This window comes from Triturus cristatus, chromosome 6 (genome assembly GCF_964204655.1).
Source record: "Triturus cristatus chromosome 6, aTriCri1.1, whole genome shotgun sequence".
Classification (NCBI taxonomy): domain Eukaryota; kingdom Metazoa; phylum Chordata; class Amphibia; order Caudata; family Salamandridae; genus Triturus; species Triturus cristatus.
The window spans coordinates 1,035,345,377-1,035,363,795 of NC_140589.1; the positions used below are offsets into that span (position 1 = coordinate 1,035,345,377).

The 18,419-nt window shown below is 41.7% G+C and overlaps 1 protein-coding gene across 1 annotated transcript in view; it reads left to right on the forward strand.

Annotated features, from left to right (window-relative positions):
- ARHGAP18 (Rho GTPase activating protein 18) overlaps positions 1-18,419 on the forward strand; it is a 730,387-nt gene that overhangs the window by 419,842 nt on the left and 292,126 nt on the right. The window contains exon 8 of the mRNA XM_085611821.1: positions 1,968-2,045. Coding sequence (XP_085467947.1) covers positions 1,968-2,045 — 78 coding nt within the window. The remainder of the gene's footprint in view (positions 1-1,967; positions 2,046-18,419) is intronic.

The window sequence follows — 18,419 nt, forward strand, 5'->3', positions numbered from 1 at the left end:
TGGAGAAAGGGCTGCTGGCCTCTAAACTGCCATGCCCTGTTATAAACTCGGGGATTATAGGTAGTTTCAATCCCCCTGCCCTATCATGTACTAGGGCCCTATGGGGTAGGTCATGCCAATCACAGGGGTACCCCAACCCTTGGTGTACTCTAGTGTATGTAGGTGTTTTCACTGTATTCTGTTTTCAGCATAGCACTGGCCCTGGGCCTGGTTAGACAGAGCCCAGGGTCAGTCAGTTACCACCAGTACCAGTCAGCCCAAAAGTTGGGGGGTTCCCAGGGCACAGGATGACTTCGCAACACACATGTACTCAAGATTGTATCTGTATGCAACGTGTAACATGAATCTAATGTACTAACATTCTCCATCCATTTGTGGCTGAATGTGCGCACGTATATTAAATGATCACCATTGGTTTAATACATTAGCTTGCCATGACTAAGCTCGTATTTCTTTCTGCATAAAATACTTTTTTCTCTTTTCTGCTTGCATGTCTTTTTCTTGAAGGCACGTTTATATGGTTTAGTTAGTTGTACTAGTGATAGAGAGAGAGAGAGATCCTGACATTGACAAAGAGCATTGCGAGTAAGAGCATTAACTGACAGTTTCCATTCATTAATGTTGCAAGGAGTCACAGGTGACCAAGGACGATGTCGTTCACAGGACAGGCCTGGGAGAATTTTTTAATGTTTCAGCTCATGAATGGAGAATGGAAAGGACAATGGAGCCCCCAAGGGCATGAATAAGGGGCGCTTCTCAGAAGATTTATGTGGTAGTAATTGGTGTTCTCACAGGTTGTTGTTGGCCACTTTTTCTTTGGACTTTGAGAGGTTTAGTCCTCTATGCTTCTCCTTGGACTCTAACTGTGGCTTAGACTGACACTTATAGTCCATTCCCAAGAAGACTTGATCGAGCTTCTGAAATGCTAACATCTTCCCGCACTTCCCCCCATATTCTTAATTACCTTCTTCTCCCTGCTTTTTTTCTTCTCTGAGCATCAGATTTTGCTATTAATTTTGTGCATTGCTGTAACTGAACTTCATGTGCGCCTTATTCTGGTACGCCTGAACTTCTTTAGGAGTCTGGGTTAGCCAGTGATTAATCTATATCGATACAGCATGGTATTGAGATTCAGTTACCTTAACTTGACTGCTAACATGTAATAAATCTTTTTAACTATAGTCACAGATTCCTGGTCATTATTGTGTGGCCAAATGGTATGCTCTGTCAATGAGTTTGCTTGATTAAATGCTAACTCCCTTTACCTCTCAGTCAGTGAAAAAGGTCTATCGGATAAGAAGTGGTAAAAGGGCCGGCCCAGAGCTGGATCTATATCCATCAGGGTTTAGTTTATAAACTCAAATAAATAAATGCAGAGGACAAACATTTTTCTTAGAAGCTCACCATTACGCTGTTAAAGGCCGGAGTTGCCGAATATGAAGGCAGTCTGAACTTGATTTGACCTCGTGGCTCATTTTTCCACCACTCTCCTCTTCCTGTCTTTTTATCTCACTCTTGTAGGTCACTTTATTCCTGGTTTCTCCCTTCTACACTCTTCCTAGTGCTCTCTTCCCTCTTTAATTCTTCTGCCTTTCTCTCTCTTGCACCGGGTTAAAGTCAGATGATGATAAATATATAATTGTCCCTAATATTGAGTGCAGGTGACCACCGGCTGCAACCACTGGCACAAATTAAGCACTGAACCTCCTCTGTGACAGGCAAGAAAGAGGAAGAGTGGTAGTGGAAAATAGAGTGCACAGAAATGAATTACCTTGTAACATCTGTCACAGCTTACAGTAAACCTTAATGATCTGAAGTACCCAGCTCAGTGACTATGCAGGGCTACTGAACAATGCAATACACAACCGTAATTATCTGTGTACGTCATAGTATTGAGTTATTTTATTTGTGATTTTTGACATCAGTATCATTTACCTTTCTTTGAACGTATTGCTCTATGTTTACAGCTCATCTCCCACATAGAAGAGCTGGGGCTGCTCACCGAAGGCATTCTACGAATTCCAGGAGTTACTTCGCGTGTGAAGGTAAATCTTTCAAAGAATGAAATAGTGTGATGTGGTTTGTTAGGATATTGACTCAAAACAGAGCTCGGATTGCTTCTGAATTGTTCTTCGCAGTGTAAATTGTATTTTACTCGGCTTTCACAAATGTTTTTATCTACTGTTTTCAGGATTTTTCTATACGGTGGCACATTACTGAATGGAAACCTATAGAGATCTTTCTCCATGGGTGTACATTTAAGGTTCTATTTAGGTAGCATTTGAGTGAGTCTAGAAGAAACTGAGTTTTCCTGAAGAAAAACTTTGTTTTAGCTACATGATTTATTTATTTTAGGCTGTTTGTGTACGGCCAGCCTAATGTCAGGAAGGTTGCTTCAGGGTTATTATGTGTTCCCCATGATTATTATTGCTTCTTTCTGGTCCCAAAAGCATAGCATTGCTTCATAGTGAGTTCCGCTGCGATTGGTTGATTGTTGCAGTGTGATAGGATGGATGGATGGATTAGGGAAGCCTTTCACAAGATGGGCATTGATGTATTTTTTACTCCTGATGAGGCAAGGAAACTCGTGAAAGATTCAGTTAAATGGCCTGTGTCTCACCACAATTTACTGTTGTTTTTAAAATCACAGGCCGGAAATGTTACTGTTTGTCAGCAAAATGGGGCTAGACAAGTCTTTGAGAAACTTTTTGTTCAGTCCTTTATGGAAGAAGACGTCCATGCTCCATGGGATTGGCTCCCTAGGGTTCTGGTTTCTGCCTGTTGTCATTAAAGATTCTTGGTTTCTATATGGTTGGTTCATGATGGGACTTAAGAATCTGTTTGCCTGCTCAAATTCTCCTTGTCTTTTGGATTTTTTGTTATTTGCTTGCAGGAAACAAGGTCATGTAGGTACTGTTTTTAATGTTGTTTATGGATTTCTCTGTTCCAGCAATTCCCTGCATAAAGGGTCATGCTAAAGTGGGTTTATGTACTTTGTTGAAATCAGAGATAAGATGGCGGATGTTAAGAGTGGTGTTCTGTGCAACGTTTGCGTTGTTGATTTATTGTTCCACTCTTGATATAAAGGGCAGGCTTTCAGGATATTTAATCTGTAGTGAGTATTTGTCACCGTCGGGCAATTTTAGTAATGCCTTGTCAGAACTTCAGGAAGCTATCTTAAATGCTTAGAGCTTGTTTTCAAATGCCACTTTAATTGTCAGGGACTTCAACCCTAAAGTATCTCAAAATTCTTATGTCTAGTGGTTATTTTGAGCTTGACTGACTATGGAATTTAGCAGAGCCTGTTCTTCCACATAAAAGAAAGTATAAACATGCCCCGCTTCTACTGAAAAAGGGGTTGGAATTAAACTTGGCATTGATCAATATCAGATTCAATGACCATATCCCAATTGACCTTTTGTGGCACCATGGAAATGTAAAATCTTTATTGGATGACATGCTTATTCATTACTTGGACTACAGTATAGTATCTGCTATAATGCTAGGGAAAAACTATTGGAGTGACATAGTCCGCCTTTGTTGTCTTTTGATCGACATGTGAATTAGTAAAAATTGTCCCTTCTGGTAACAGTGATATGAGAAGTCAGGCAAATCGAGTTTTTCCAGGAGCCCAGCTTTAGATGAAGCAACAAATTGACAAATTCAGTTCGCCGATTATTCTACTACAGGGAGTATAAACATTTCCTTCTTTGAAACTTTGATTTATCGAACTCATAAGTTTAGAGCAGTCATTTTCTGTGATGATTTGGCTACAATTGGCTTTAAAGGGCATTATTTTCAAGGCTTCTGCGCTAATTTTACGCAATGCCTACAGGCTGTTTTTGAGCCCTGAGAATACTATTAATAATGTATTTGGGATGCCTTTTATCATGATTAGTCAAAGGTTTTCACGTTCTCAGAATTATCCTTTCACTCTGCAGATCAACTAAACATGTCAAGTGAGGAATTCTTTGCAAGAAATTTGATTAACTGTTTGGCTCTGACGTTAAAAAAAATGTTGAGGTTTAACAGTTATTAACCCGACCTTGAACATTGCTGTCAGATTCCAAGACTTCAAGTGAATTGTACATTCAAAAGTCTTGCTGTTGTGCACCTAGAACCTTTTATTCGGAGCATTTTGATGAAGTTTAAATTTGGCTTGCTTCCATTAGGAGTTAATCCATGGGAAAAGTAGTAACACAAGGCCCCTCAGAGTTGCCAACTTTGCAGTGCCACGTTTCAGGACTTCGTGCTTGTTTTGTTCTTCTATTCTGTTTTGTGGATCGTGAGTCGTCAAGAAATTCTTTATTCGGCCATTGTAGACCATAAAACCACATTAAATAAAACATATGTATCATAAGAAACAAGTATATTGCCCCCATGTGGTCCAAAATGCTTATGTAACATATGAGGAAGCTCTTTACTTTATGATGAATCCCACTTCTGTAATTGTTACTGATTGAGAAAGTCTCCACCTAGTTTTTAAAACTGTAGCGAGGATAACGAGGAGTTATTCTGGTAATACCTCAGGGAGGCACGTTGTTGTACTTTCCTCTGCAGCCCGGTACCATGTAAATGAATTATGCCAGACACAGAGCTTGTTATTATTACACGTTTTTATTTCTCGGAGTGAAATCGTTTACTGACATATACTGCATCATTAATTTTATTAACCTCACCCAATCACTTACGCCACTTTGCTACAGATTCCATTAGGGGCCAAAGGGGTCCGGGGCTCTATAATACACAAGCCACTACATCTCCCCTTTTGTTAAATGAAAAGTACAAATTAAAAAATCATATATATACATCGTAGTTCCTCAATGAGTCATCGAGGCGCTTGAATCATTCGTCTAGACCTCGTGGTGTAAGACTGAGGAAACACAGGAGAAACAACCGCAGCAGGCACTGGTGAACGAGAAACCGACTCAGTACTGCAGCTCTCCTTGCCCTCTGATGAGGAAGTCTCCCTCCGGATGTCTGGAGCCGACGGCCTCTGAGGCAGATGCTTGAAATGTGAGGAATCCCCTGTAATGGACTTTCCAGGTTGGTGAGGAGTCTCTATGTGTCCCTTATTAGTTACAACTTGCAATGCATCGGCATGGAATGGAGCATCAGATTTGCACTTCTGCCTCTGCTTGACAAGGAAATGGTCTCCTTTCTGAAATGTAATATCCTGGTCACAACAGCGCTTGTTTGCATAAGTCTTCATTTCGGACTTGTGAGACAAATCAGTGAGTCGAGCTTTCTGAGCATCAATTGTTCTTTCATTAGTCCACTGGGGCAGCTTGGTACCCATGACTCTCCTGAACATCAGAATAGCTTTGCTTTCACTGGTTATAGAATGAGGGGTAGATTTGTAGTTATGAAGAAAAGAATGAAGAACTGACTTAAGCTCAAGTCCTTCTAGCGCAGCACACTGGACAGCCTTTTCAAAAGTGCTCATGAAACGTTCAACAACGCCATTAGCCTGTGGAAATAGAGATGCACTTTTCTGATGCTGGATAGTCAAGTGAGTAAGAAAGTCTTTGAATTTCCGACCATTGAATGGTGGGCCATTATCAGATTTTAGAATGGAAGGAATAATCCAGGTTGCAAAAATGCGCTCTAGTCTTTCAAATACTCGATTATGAGTGATTGACGAGAGTTCTTCCACCAGAGGAAATCAGAAATACTCCTCTACAATTACCATGAGATAATGGCTGTTTTCAAGGGGCCCAAAGAAGTCAATTGCAATTTTCTCCCAGACGTGTCTTGGAAGATCCAACATTTTCAAAGATAGACATCTTGGTATGGGAGACAGTTACAAAAAATGTCAAGCCTGGAGTTCTCTCTCATCAAGGTGAGGGAACTAAACAAGGTCTGGGACAGTTTCCTTTATGGCCACAATTCTACGATGTCTCTCATGTGCCACTTCAATGACTTGCTGTCATAGACTTTCAGGAATGACAATTCTCAACCCTCGTAAGATAATCCCTTCTTGTGTAATGGATAGTTCCTCACATACATTCTTGAATGTGTGATATTCACTGTCGCTATCAAGAGGTCAAGCATGTGCTCCAGGATTGATGCATGTCTTTGAGGATGAGCGTACTCCTGTCTGAATTGATACCAGCACTTATTTGCTCCACGGACAAAGTGGCAGGAGTGCTGGATCTCACAATAAAGTTAACGTAGGCCTTGGACAAATTGGAAGGGTACCCTGGCAATGCATGGGCACTCGAGAGAAGTAGTCTGCAAGGCTTTGATCTTTTCCCAGCCAGTTCACAATGGTGTGGTCATACTCTTGCAGTCTGAGCCCCCACCTCTCAATGCAAGGGGGCATCTTGGCATTTGGATTGTCAAAAACAGTAAGCAATCCTTGGTGATAAGTAACAAGCGAAAAATGTTTCCCATACAGAAACACATTACAGTGTTTGCAAGTCCACACAACAGCTAGGCTTTCTTTCTCAGGTTGCGAGTAAGCTCATTAAGTCTGTGACAAACTTCGGCTAGCATAAGCTACAATATGCCTTTGTGCGTTCGCATGTCCACTCTGTTGGGCAGGAATCATGCCCAAATCCACTTAACTGACATCCACAACAATCTCTATGTGCAATTTCGGATCAAAGTAAGCCATTTCAGTAGCATTTTCAATTGCATGCTTAATCGTCTTGAAACTTTGATCATCCTCCCATGACCACTGAAATGAAACATTCCGTTTCGTTAACTCTCTCAATGGGGCACTCACAGTGGCAAAGTCACGGATGTACCTGGAACAGTAGCTGGCCATACCAAGAAAAAAGCCTGAACCTTGGCTGGATCTCAAGCTATTCCCCCTTCCGAGAAAATGTGTCCAAAGTATTTTAGTTTTGTTTTGGAAAATTCGCACTTTTCAGCATTCAACGTAACACCTGCATCAGCAAGTAGATGGCATACTTTACCACATTCCTTTCCTGTGGCCCCAAATACTAGTATAGCTTCACTATAATCGAACACAAGTGTGACAGCTGTATGATGCGGCGAATGATAGCTTGGAATAGTTTGGTACCTGACATTAGTTGAAAAGGTTGTACTGTACCTGCAATTTCTTTCCAATTCGAGCTGAAGATATCCTTTGTTCAGATCAAGGAGCAAAAAGACTTTGGCACCATTCAACTGGTTAATCATATCGGCAATGTGCGGACCTGGGTTTCTTTCTGTTTTGATTGCCTTGTTTGCTTGAAACCTGTCGACACAGATTCTCACAGACCCTCCACTGTCCTTTTTAGGTACCACCGCTATCGGCGACACCCATGGCCTTGAACTAGTAGAGCGCTCATTGATATCATGTTTTAGTAAAGTCTCAATTTATTTTTCCACAGCCTCTTGTAGATGAAAGGCAATTCACAGGACGAATGTTCTCATTAATTTGGAGTTGCACTTTCCTTAGCTTAAGGTTTCCTAATCCATAAAACAATGACGCAAACTGATTCACTATGTTGTGATGAGCATTGACCATGTAATTTACAGACCGTAGTCCTATGTCAGCCACAGTGTTGAAGTTAAGCAAGCATGCCCTTGACGAAGCTCCCTGAAGTACATGGATTGGGGCTTGTACCTTCATCTTTTTATGTTTCATAGTCACCTTATATGAACATTGACTTGGCAATGGTGTGTACTTTGGTTTTCAATGGCGTGAGACAGGTCACCGGAGACATGTCATGGTGCTTTTCGGCTGGCATGATATTTATCGATGCACCATTGATTATAATAAACGATATATAGCAGCCATTAACCTTTAATTTTGGGTCAATGTCCAAATGAATGTTGGTATTTCACTAGTCGATTCTTTCCCAATTTGTATTCTTTCATTCAAGAAATTAGACCCACATGCGCACATCTTTGACATTGCACACCCATCTTCACTGTAATTCGATAGTGACGTCGAAAAACCATTCTAGAACTTCTGACGGCCATTTTTTCTTTAGTACAAGACGCACTGGAAGCCATTTTGTCCTCCCGACATGAGGCACTCACTTTTTCTCTCATTCAATCTGTTACAAAATGGTTCTCTTTAGTGTAGCTTTTACATATCTGCCCAATGGCAGGACATTTACCTTCATGAGGAAAGGAAAACACAGCTTCTGCTTCAGAGACATCACTTGTCAACCTTCTACCTTGTGATTTTTCTTGCTTTTCATACTGCATGCCAATTCACTCTGGGCTCCCCCGGCCTCCATGTCAGCGGCTTGTGTGTTGGTACGTTCTTCAGCTCTAGCTGCCATGAGCACGCGCTCCAGACTGAGAGTTTCTCCCGGCATTCGTCGTCTGAAGAAATCAGACAGGCAACCATCTATGACTCTTAGACAAATGGCTTCTTCATTGAATTCTTTGACCTTACAGAGCATTTCAAGTCTTTCAAGTAATTCATCCATCATTTAACCATCTCTCTGTCTCCTGATTGAAGATGTACCTTTCATAGTCAACGTTCTGCCTCAGATTGAATTTGGTATTCAGTATTTCTTTAATTTGACGGTATGAAGTGCCTTCACTTCTGGGTATTTTCTTTATCACTTCTTTAACTCCGTCACCTGCTAAGTTTTTGAGACATAGGTTTTTTTTTTTGTCATATGCTTTTTCCAGTGTATCAGGGAAGTCAAAGAAAGCTTCGATCCAGACAGTCCATCTGGCACCAATATTCTGCTTCTTAGCAACATCGAACGTGGATGCTGATTTTCGGAAGGCAGTAGTGGGTGGTTTCTTCAGCAGCCATGGAAGAGCTGAAAGATTGCACTATTCCGATTGTCGTTCACTGCCTCTTTTGTTGGTTAGGCAGGATTCAATGGGCTTTAAAGCACAGCCCCTGTGCTTACGCTTGGGTTGCTGTGCCTGGTGCTGTGGTTGGATAACTCTCTTTGCTCTAGATGTTTGGTAAGCAGATGCTTGTTTCTTTTCTCTGAGGCACACCGCCCTTGACATTTCTTCACACTTTCTTATACTTGGTAGCTCTTTGCCTCTTAGTGCTTCTTTATGCTTATCTACTTCTGCTCACAGTGTTCTCATGCATCTGTCTGTCTCCGTGCACTTTCTGTACCTGGCGGTCACTGCCTTTAGCGTTACCATACTGTATGAATTATGGATCTGTGATAAGTTGTGGCATTGCAGTTCTTATCTTGGTTGTATTAGCAATGTTCTGACAGAGGATAAATGAAACTTTCCATGGGCATTCACTTTCTATGAAGGTCTCATACTAACTGAAGTATCGTATTGACTCAACATACAGCAACTGTCGATCCTTCACTTAGACTGAGGTGCACATGGCACGCACAAGCAGTTTGCTGGACCTTTTCAAACTCTCTGGGAGAGCACTCTTGACTCTTCAGCTTGTGGGGTTTACTTATCCCTTATTGGGTTTACGTATCCCCTATCTCGCCAGTTGTATCATCCTCCCCATCCCAGTAGCATGTAAATGAATCATGCCACACAGGGAACTCGGTATTACATTTCTTTATTTCTGTAGAGTGTAACCGTTAACTGCGTCAAGAATTTTATAAACCACATCCAATAAGTTGCGCCACTAGGCTACGGAGTCCATTAGGGACCAAAGGGGTTCTGTGCGCTATAATATATATGACACTAAAGTTGTCACTTTACTAGACTATTTATTCTATAATTTTAGGATGTAGGCTGATTCTTTTTATAATTTTTATGGATAGGTGCATTTGTTTTATGGATATTCTTTTAATGCTCTACACTTTTAACATGGAGTCCTCATGCACAATGTTTCAGAATTTGTTGTATTGTAGAATTGATGTACTGAAGAGTTGTTGTTATTATCAATTTTGTCTTGAAACATCTCTTTTTGGACTATATTTTTATTTCTAAGTATTACAGTAATTCGTGATTTTTAAAAAAAATTGTCCTCAGTGTGGCTATGTTTCCTGCAATAGTCGTTTAGACAAATAAAAAGAAAATCCATGATCCTCTACTGGATCATTCTGTATGTTTTTCTTCCTCATTTTTGATTTTATCACTCCCATTGCCTAGTTTCTTTTATTTGTCGCTTTGATAAGTGCAGGAAACCTACCCAAATTGATAACCTATTACATACAGTACTGCATTTCTGTAAGAAGTACCTTATGAGCATTGTCCGCTAGATGGTTTAAGAGCGTAACTGTATCCAATTTGCAATCTTCTTTTGTTTTGGCTGCAAACATCAGATAATTATTTTATTTCATGTTAAAAAATGGGCAGGAAAAGTGTCTAAAGAACAGGATTCTGCAATGTTGTGAATGAATCCACCAAATATGCAAATTAAAGTGAGACGGGCATAACCTTATCCAGCAGAACTTCACTTACCACTTGCCCTGACTGCAGGAAGCAGGGCTAGTCTGCCCTCTTAAGGAGTACAACACTCCAGTAGCACAAGAGGCGCATAAACCTTTTGCGACTCTGGGATTTTTATCCAGTAGGACGTCACTTACCACAAGGCCTGGATGCAGGAGGAGGGGTTAGTCTGCCTTCTTAGGGAGTACAATAGTCCCTCAGCATGTGATGCATGTGGGACATGCCTAGGCTGTGCCCTGGGCCAAGACTGGCCCTCTTGTACATGTCAGAGCATGGCGTATGCTAGGCGCAGCCCACCCCTCTTTCATCTTCCCCACTGGGGCTTGTTTGATTTACTTATTGTTTCATCTGAATCATGGGTAAGCAGCAGATGGCTGGAAGTTCTAACATGCCTTACAAAGGAACAAGTATCAATAAGATGTTGAAGAGAGCAGTAGGGTTCCTGTTAAAAGAAGTTGCAGTGACGGATTGGAGAATTCCTACTCTGCATATAAACCCCATTAACTGATCTGTGAATGTGGTTGAGAATGCCCAAGGCGCTATTTCTGCTGCATCTGACCCCTGTAATCTATTGAGGCGCCCTAATGCTTACTTCATATCCCCTACAGCACTAACAGCCAAAAGAAACAAGCATTGGCATAGCGATTGGTCTTGCCTTTGGGACCTTATAAGTGATTAGCCAGATGTTTTGGTTTGGCCTTTGTTTTAAGCTATGTTGTGGAGCACTGTTGCTGCTGTGCAGCTGTGTGTTTTGTAATGTTGAGCTGGCTTTCTGTTGATGTTGTTTTAGTTTGTTGATGTAGTGCATCACTTATGTTGAAGTTGTGCTTTGTTGGTGCTGAATTGCTTCTGTGGTATGACTGCTGGTGCTGATGTGGGGCTGCAATGCTGGTGTTGTAGTGATGCTGATGTGGAGCAGCGCTGATGCTGAGGTGGTGCAGCACTGTTGCTGAAGTGGTGTTTTGTTGGTCCTGATTTGCTTTTGAATTTTGGCTACATTGGTGTTGGTGCATTGATGCTGGGTGGAGCTGCGCTGATGCTGTGGTGGTGCTGTGCTGTGTTGATGTTCAGGTGTTGGTGCACTGGAGCTGAGGTGGCGCTGTGCCTTTGCTGTTTTGGTGCTGCACTGTTAGTGGTGCATTGATAATGTTGTGCTGTGTTGGTGCTTATGTGGTGCTGTGGAGGTTTTTATTTGCTGCCATGCTGGTGCCGATGTGTTGCAGAGTGATGCTGAGGTGGTGTTTAGTGATGTTGAGGTGTTGCTGAGTGATGCTGTGGTGCTGGTTATTGATACTGGTGTGTGAGAGTGATGCTGATGTTGTTCTGTGTGATACTTTGGTGTTGTGCTGGTGTTTAGGTGGTGCGGAGGGTACAGAATCACACGACTTTGAGCAGAAGCCAGGATGTTGTCCTGGTTCAAAGTCAGCAGCGCTTACCACTAAGCTACATCCCTTTCTCAGTGACTGCATGGTGACTGATGCACAAAACAAACATGTTGCATGCAAAACGTGGGTATATCGCATGTGCAGTCTACCAAGACCACGGCATAGTGACCAGTACAAGGGGCTGTGTTATCCCATTATGCTGTCAGATACCCAAAAACTAAATTAGTATTATCAAGGAAACAATACACATTTTTGTAGCAATACGATTCAAACTTAGTTTTTTAAAACAAAAACTTTGTTTTTACTCTGCTTTGTGCAGCTGTGTGAATAAATCCCACTGTATTAGCATTTATTTTGGAGGAGAAAAGGAGCCTGAAAGTCTGCTGTAGTGTGGTACATTAGCATGTTCCCTACAGCTGCGAAAGGAAACCAAGACGAGCTTATTGAGTGTAAATAAGCCTCTTTGTAAAGATCCTAATCTTTGCGTCTGCAGCATCTGAGATGCAGATCAGTAACTTAAAAACAACGTGCAAAAACAACTGTAGGTCACAGCTAAAAAGCTACAAAAAACAAGAAACGCGACACACACGTAAAAGGATTTTAAAATTTACAATTGGTTTTATGGATGCCACACAGACCATAAAGAACATGGGACTACACTTATTTCATAAAAGCCTTCCAGTATGTTTATAGAAAACCAGGATTGAATCCAGATTCCAGGCATTCATATTATGTAGTGGTATTTTACATATAGGAAGAGTGCACTGGTAAATATAAGCCAATATTTTCGGGGGCTTAGCACTAGCACCTTATAATCAACATAACAGCTTCTGCTCCAGTCCCGAGCACATGTATTTTTAGTGCGTCTTAATAATGTAAAGTATGTGCCCAAAATTACACGTTGTAGAGCAAATTTTAAAACTGGAACGTGTGTTCCAAGGTAGTACAGAATCACGCAACTTTGAGCAGAAGCCAGGATGTTGTCCCGGTTCAAAGTCAGCAGCACTTACCACTAGGCCACATCCCTTTCGCAGTGACTGCATGCTGACTGATACGCAAAACAAACATGTGGCATGCAAAATGTGGGTATATCTCGTGTGCAGTCTACCAAGATTACTGCATAGTGACTGGTACAAGGGGCCGTGTGAAGAGCAGAATGGCGCACATTGCCTGGTTACTGCAGGTCAAGTAGTACACCAACATCACAGACGCACATTGCAGACGTGTGTGCCCAGGCATTGTTCTGTTATTACTGCATGCTGATTGGCGGAGAAAAATTAAAACATGAAGCGCAGAAATTGTTCACATGTTTGCTTTACTTGTATTACTGCATTCTGGCTGGCACACTGCATTTTGTTTCGAATGGTAGAGTGCTGTGAATTGCAATGTTTTTTTTCCGTATACCCAGTGACACGAAGGCAAACGTGAATCCCTAAAGCTGCCCCCTGATAAGATTCCCGGAACATTATTTGTTACAAATTCAACACTAAAAGCTCATAAGTCACTAACACGAAGGAGCTGCCTCGATTGGCGATACAGGGGGCCTGTTTCCCTTAATATGTTTGTAGAGAGTATGTGGGGGCATAATGCTAATCAGTGCTATAATCATCGCAACACAAATGCAAACATTAAAACTCAACGGTCACCCCCCTAAAAATGTCCATGCACGAGCAAATTAAGAAAGACACCAACACCAAAAACGAAAAAAAATTCAAAGCCAAATACTTCACCACACTAGTGATAGGATTAAAACAAAATGTGCTCCCTAAAGCTGACGCCTAATAAGATTCGCTGAACATTATTTATTACAATTTCAACACTAAAAGCTCACAGGTCACCAACACGAAGGAGCTGCCTCGCTACTCCCGTAATCCCGTGCAGCGTGATCGCTAAAGGGGCTCCCCTCTCCTGGTGACAACGACAGCCCGTACCTGCACGAAAGGGATTTGCGGTATTGGGGGCCTTTTTCCCTGAAACTGATTGTGGAAAACATGTGGGGGCATAATGCTAATCAGTGCTAAAATGATCGCAACACAAATCCAAACATTAAAACTCACCGTGCACGGAAGGGATTTGCGATACTGTTTCGCTTAAACTGATTGTGGCGAGCATGTGGGAGCATAATGCTAATCGGTGCTAAAATCATTGCAACACAAATGCAAACATTAAAACTCACCGTTCACCCCCCAAAAAAATACCATGCACGAACAAATTAAGAATGACACCAAAAACGAAAAATAGTTCCAAGACAAATACTTCAGCACACTAATGGCAGGTTTACAGTTGTTAGGCGGTGCTGCATAGGCGTTCCCAAACAAATAAAGGAGGAACTGAAAAACAGATTAACCGGTCAAAAGCAAAAGATTTAAGCTGACAAGCGACCAAGCCAATAAAAAGGCAATAGGTGGAGTTTCACCACTGATACGGATTACTGGATGTCTCGGACAGACCGCGCATGCTCGCTGCCTAGGCGAGACCTAAAAAGGGGTATACATGTGGCAGTAACCGAAGACAGCAGGGGGAAAGCTTGGGAATCTTCATTTCTTAAGGGTGGGGGTCAGATCTATGCTCCTTGACTAATACTGTAACAGGTTCAGCATGATTTTGAAAACCCAATAGCAACGCATCCTTGACTGTTTATGGTTGATAAAGTTTCACCTGGCTGACACTTGCCCAACTAACATTACGTCACCTCAAATTTCTATTGGCACAGAGCTATAATCGGTTGTATTCCCTGCAATTCTACTTGTTAGCTCAGGTGCACCCCCTTTTTTTTAAATTCAGCATATGTGAGAAATGTATTAACCTTCTCTAAATGTGCAGATATTAAGCAGGGAGTCATTATTCTTTTAGCTCTAGGATATTTTTACTAACCCCTACTTCAGCTTGAAAGGAATAGCTCATTGCATTTTAAATTACAAGGGTAAGAACAGTATTAATAGAGTTCACTAAATCGTTATTGTTCAAATTAAGTAAATAGTATTGAAAGTTTTACATCCGTTTAATAGAAACAATCTGAATCTAAGTGCTCTTTCTTTCCACAACTTTTACACCTACTTTCAGAGGCTGTTTAAGCCAAATTGACAATCCTCTATTATCTCACCCAGAGGAAGAGAGTGTAGCGGGGATAAAATAACATACATACCCATCACAAATTAATGGTGAGCTGGCCCATGTCTATTGGATGAAGTATGATGTCCTATTTGTGCATTTGTTAATTAGAGGTATACAGTCTTGTAGAGACAGCTTTGATCTGATCCTAGCAATGTTCCATCTTAAGATATTGATGGAAGACAAAGAATTTTTAATGGTAATGGGCACCTCAGTGAAACGTATGGCAGTCCCCGATTTTGTTGCATCATCAGTTGTACCATCTGTAATGAATTGCATATGTAAATCATTTAACACTAATTTTAATATCTGTTGCCGGGCAGCTTGTTTTCCAGAGTGTCAACAGCTTCCCAGGCCTCTGGGTCTCATTTGAGTCCTCTGGGACTGGGGTACTACCATATTTTCTAATAGAGCTCAAACGATCCATAGGTGCAATTTTCAATCTGCCAAGGATTCAGGCTTTAACTTGTTTTTACCCTTCCTTGACATGTATAAGAAGCAGTGCTGACCCACTGCTGTATATGGTGTGGGGTATGGGGCTATACTAACTGTTCAACCACTCGGATAAAGGAGAACCATTTTTGTGGACTGCTTTGGTCTGTCCCTTTCTGCATACCCCTTTATATATGCCACAAACAATTGTAGCTCCCCTATTTATGAGATAGCATAAAGTTGGGCCCAATGTCTCTGTGGCTATTGGTTTGGCTTAACCCCGAAGTTACTCTGAATCATAATATTATAAGAGACTGTTATGTGCCAATGACCTTAATATACTATACCTTGGCTTACTTATGTCTGGAAAAACCTTGCATGGCTATAACGATCTTCTTTATTTGACATCACAACCTCAGTCCATACAAAGAACAAAAAACTGATTGTTTCAGTTTTTAGAAAGCAGGCACTTTCTGTTGGAAAATGTTGAGTTAAGGTAGCTCACATAAAAGATATATGCCTACTAAAAAACTAGCATTGGCCTAGAGCCTTATTTGTCTGTGATTCCCGGCTAATTGGAGAGGTCTCTCTTGCTTAGTTTTAATACCGAAATGGCTAGACATTTGCTATGTTTCCCTCTGGGTCAATATAGTAGTTTCTCAGTTGACATCTGTCCATGTGATGGTGTGTTGGATCAGTCCCTTCTCTACTTTATCTTTTTCTTTAACTTTTATATAATGTTTTTGCTAAACAATTTTAATACCACTCTTAAGAAAGCTTGACTTCGCATAGTGCAGAGTAGCCCTATAATTTTTACAGTTTTTAAATGATGATGAGGTATGTTTTATGTTGGATTCTTTTTTTAAAACTGCAGTTTATTATTAGAATTCAATGCTGATATAAATATCTTTGTTGTTTTAATATTTTATTATTTACATATGTGTTTATAATGTGAATTTTTATGATCTGTATTTTCATGTACTTCCAGAAGTGTCTAGGACACCTGAATAAAGATAATTCTGATAGAAACTTGTAACCGTAAATTCCTTACTTAAGAATATTCCCCACACAGCTACTGATTTTAAGCAGTGAGGAAGAGTGGCAGCCATCAGAACTAATGTGGCAGAGAAGTAAGCCACAGGTCTCTTAATTTTGCCACGTTTTTTAATAAGAACTTATATAAGTACAAATATTTTCCTTCATTTGGCATTCATAGAGCAGGTGAACCACAGAGTTAATTTCTGAGCTCGCGGAAGGCACTCCTCATCGAAAGGAGCCATATTAGTTAAGTCGCTGTGAGTAATCCTCAGTGAATGTTTTGGCACCAAGGAAAAGTTTAGAATCCACTGTCCTCAGTAGCCAACTAATCCCAAAAGCATCATCACTTGAATGAAAGTATAAAGAACATGTTACTTACCTTTGGTATCCGCTTTTCTGGTAGAGATTTAATCTAGCTGCAGATTCCTTACCTTAGAATATTCCCCAGGCATCAGAATGGATCTGGAAAATCTTGAGCAGTACCACTGCGCACCAGTAGGTGGTGTCGGTTGACTGACCATCACCATCAATGTTGTCCACTTTGGAAGTAACATTTCATTGCCCATATATGCACCACACTGACAACAGTTCCTTTCTTTCCGCAACAGCAGTTCAGATCGGAAGATCCACCTCACTCACTTCTTGACCACTTTTTAAAAAACATTTTGACAACCCTTTTTTAGGTTGTGCCTGGGCAGTGCATGCTCTGCTGTGAGCCATGCAGTATTGGAGTAAGATTTAGAAGCCCCGCCTACTTTCCACCCATATTTGTCATTAGCTTGTGTCATTGTCCTTCGTAAGCGCTGGCTTGCGAGTCATTATTGGGGCTTGTTAGTCCTTCCTTGGTGTCGCGTTGTCTGCATTTGTAACCTTCCACGGTGACTGGCCCTTTTACTTCTTTTGTAACACAGTTTGTCTTAGTTAGTCTGTAACCACTCTTCATTTAATGGATTTCTCCTACTGCAGGCACAATGTGCTTTCCTCGCCATACAAGCTATCACTTTCAAGCAGCCCTGGACAATGGATGCTGCTTGTTTGAAGTGAAATAGGTCTCACATTTAGGAGGGTTTGAGCTATTGCCTTTGTAAATGACAGTAGCTTAATCTCTGGTAAATGCGAGACCTATTGCATTGCAAATGCTTGGTGAGAATTGCTCCCACTGTGCTAGGGATATGTCCCCTAACAAATCTATGGGTTTTTATCTTTTTGGGGAATGTCACAGACAGAGGTCTGTGTCCGATCCCCATTTGGTCTGTGTCTGCTGCCGGGGGTCTGTCCATGACCCATAGGCCTGCGCAGAGTGCAAGTCAATGCACCCCAAGGCGATTTGTGAGTGGGTGATGAAGCTCCTGCTGGCACGTCAAAAGAATCCATGTAGTTTCCAGTCCAGAGGAAGATCTCTGGCTGTTCTCTGAGCCGTTTTCATAGATGAACATCATCACACTCTACAATATTTTGCTCTTAGGCAGGTAAGTCCAAGAAGTCCGTGTTCTTCAACTTCCCCATCCAAGCACCATTCTTCGAGGTCCCGCGCACACACTCCACCAGCCGGATGCTCTTCAGTATACCCCGCATTCCTGGAGCCCATCAACTACTCCCCAAATCAAAGAATGTTGTTGCTGTGGACTACATCTTTGGCCCACCGACTGCCTCTAGTACTCCGAGAGAGGGCCCCTGCTGGGCTACTACTGTGGGTTTGCCCCTGATCGCAGCTGGACCCTTAGGATTTTCCCAAAGATCCAATCTGACTCCACATGGGTGCCACCACTCACCATGGCCTCAGTCCTTCTGACACCACCAGTTCCGCTGAACAACGAGCCTATGGCGATCTCTTACTCCAAGATGGCCCCACCCGACGCCACTTGACTTCAACACCTGCGGCATCCAGGCCATTGCAACCAGTGGACTTGCCACCCTTGGACAGATACTTCCTACCTGAAGAAGGGGGGATGAGGCAGAGGGGATAGCCCCTTTGAGGATAACCCTGACCAGGAAGAAAACTGGTATAGGGAGCTGGGTGACATTAGTGGTGTGGATACCTCCCCAGACTCAGGCATGCTTTTTCGTCCGGGCTCCATTTTGTAGAAGCCACATCTTTTGTGACAAGTAATGTTTAGGGAAGTGGAGGTCCTTAATCTGCTACTG